General features: G+C 33.1%; 1 protein-coding gene across 1 annotated transcript; it reads right to left on the bottom strand.

Annotated features, from left to right (window-relative positions):
- Positions 1–88: 88 nt before the first annotated feature.
- LOC9298416 (zinc finger protein 2) lies at positions 89–1066 on the bottom strand. Its single transcript, XM_002862292.2, has one exon. It carries the CDS (start codon positions 779–781, stop codon positions 257–259), a length of 525 nt encoding a protein of 174 aa, XP_002862338.2. The 5' UTR covers positions 782–1066; the 3' UTR covers positions 89–256.
- Positions 1067–2147: the final 1081 nt, after the last annotated feature.

Here is a 2147-nt window from a genome sequence, read left to right as displayed (position 1 = left end):
CAAGCGACATGCATTCATTTTAAAAGCAGTGTAAAAATATATGCTCATACTATGTATAATTAAAATAATCATCTATATAATACAGATCCATCTATATATAGATAGGTACCATCTTCCAAAATCAAATTTTGATTTGAATTTAGGACCATAGTTACAAAGAGAATTTTCAGATAAGAGTAATGACTAATAAGTAAAACAATTACTATTAAGATAAACAATCGATACGATAATATGACTAACAAAATATAAGATTATTTTAGAGCCTTAAGGATAAGTCAAGGTGACTCTTCTCCTGATCCTGGTCAAGACCACTCTCCGGCACACGGCGAGAGGAGAAGTCCCTCGAGCCGCCACTTTCGAGAAATCCTTCGTAGCCACGGCCGTAGAGTTCAAACCGGCCGGAGAACGGGTAAGGCTGGTCGGAATCAACAGTGTTTGAGGATCTAAAAAGTTCTCGACTCTTCTTGGCTAAGGTTCTCTCAAGCTTATGAGCGTTTTGATGACCACCAAGAGCTTGAGAGCTGTAAAACTTTCTTTGACAATAGTTACATGAGTATACCCTAGGCTGCTCCAAACATGATGATGAGTTCGTGGAAGAAGAAGCAGAAGAAGGCTCGAGAACAAGTTCTAGGTTTAGTTGGTGGTTCTTGTAACTTGGTAGGCTTAGACGTAGAGATGTGTTTGGCTGAAAGTCCATACCTTTAATTTTAGAGATAGAGAGAGAAAGAGAGATTAGAGAGATGAGAGAAGTGTGTTTGAAGAATTTGGGCTTGAGGGGCATTATATTTAAGGTGTAAAGATGCGTAGGTTTGCTCAAAACTCATGTTGGGTGCAACTTCGACTGTAAAGTATGGAGAGAGATGAGACATAGAAGCTGAAAGAATCAGTGGGAATCCAAGTGTTGTCGCCTCCATTAATGGCACCCTTTGAACCCTTTGTCGGTCCATCTGATATTATTTTCCTCCGAGTTTTATATATTTCTCAATACACTATTTTATTATATCTAATGGCATCGTTTTAGAGTATTGAACACCTTAAGAATGATGTCCCATGTGCTAGTTGTTAAGACCGGACACAGAAGATATCAGTTTTAATTTGAGCATTGTAGTTAGTTTATGCTTTTTTTCTTATTGAAAGTAGGTTATACCATAGACTTGCTTAAATTACTTTGATTGTATAGAGTTTTCGATATCTGCTAATTCTTTAGAGTTTTCCATTCACACCAAAGTTTTCTAAGCATAACCAAGAAATCTATTTGTCTTCAAAATTTAAATTCATACCAAAAATACTACGAGCTATAAAGACATCATATAAATAGAAAAGTCAGATTCTATGACTTTGGTAAGACATCGTTTAAGATGATGTCATTCTATTAATTATCAACTATACATCTAATAAAATGGTTTAAAGTCATTTGATTATAGAGGAAAAGTAAATTCATTCAAATTAGTTCTATTATAATTTAGGACATGTAACCTAGTAGTTTATACTAGCTAGTGTCAGTTGTTGTGTTACCATTCGGAATCAAGCTCAAACATATTGTTAGTAAAAAAATAATTATATCACAAATTTATATCGGTAATATCATTAGATTAATGATCTATGATTGAAAAAAACTCTCACTATATTTGTCTAAAGTTTTTAAATAGTAATGTTCATAAATGATATTAGGAGTTAAATTTCTTAACTCTGAGTATTAATACTTATCTATATATACATTTTTGGATGACTTTTAGCAAATAAATCCTGGGGTTACAATATATTTACGAAAAATGCCACTGGCGGGTCGGGTCAACTAAGATCCGCGTCCCAATAATCGGATCTTTTATTTTCACTTTTTTGTGCAGTTTTGGCATTAGATCATCAAAGACATAAAAAAAAAAGATAATCAAAATTTACGTTTTCGAATCAAAGAAACTTAGATCGGATAGTTATGATTCATTTGCCTTTTAAAGTTCATATAAAATCAAGATCTATGAAATCCGTCGACAGTATGCCATTTTCGATAAGAAAATCTGGATTTTGAAATCATTATTTCGCCAATTCAAGTTTGAATCGTTAATATTTAGTTGGCTCTATCATGTTTTAACATAAACAACAAGGAAAAATAAGAAAAATGAATGAGAATCGTGGAAATAAAAAAGAGA

The sequence above is a fragment of the Arabidopsis lyrata genome (genome assembly GCF_000004255.2).
Source record: "Arabidopsis lyrata subsp. lyrata unplaced genomic scaffold ARALYscaffold_675, whole genome shotgun sequence".
NCBI classification, from domain to species: Eukaryota; Viridiplantae; Streptophyta; class Magnoliopsida; order Brassicales; family Brassicaceae; genus Arabidopsis; species Arabidopsis lyrata.
The sequence above is the reverse complement of the archived record's forward strand: the minus strand, read 5'-3'. Positions and strand labels throughout refer to the sequence as shown.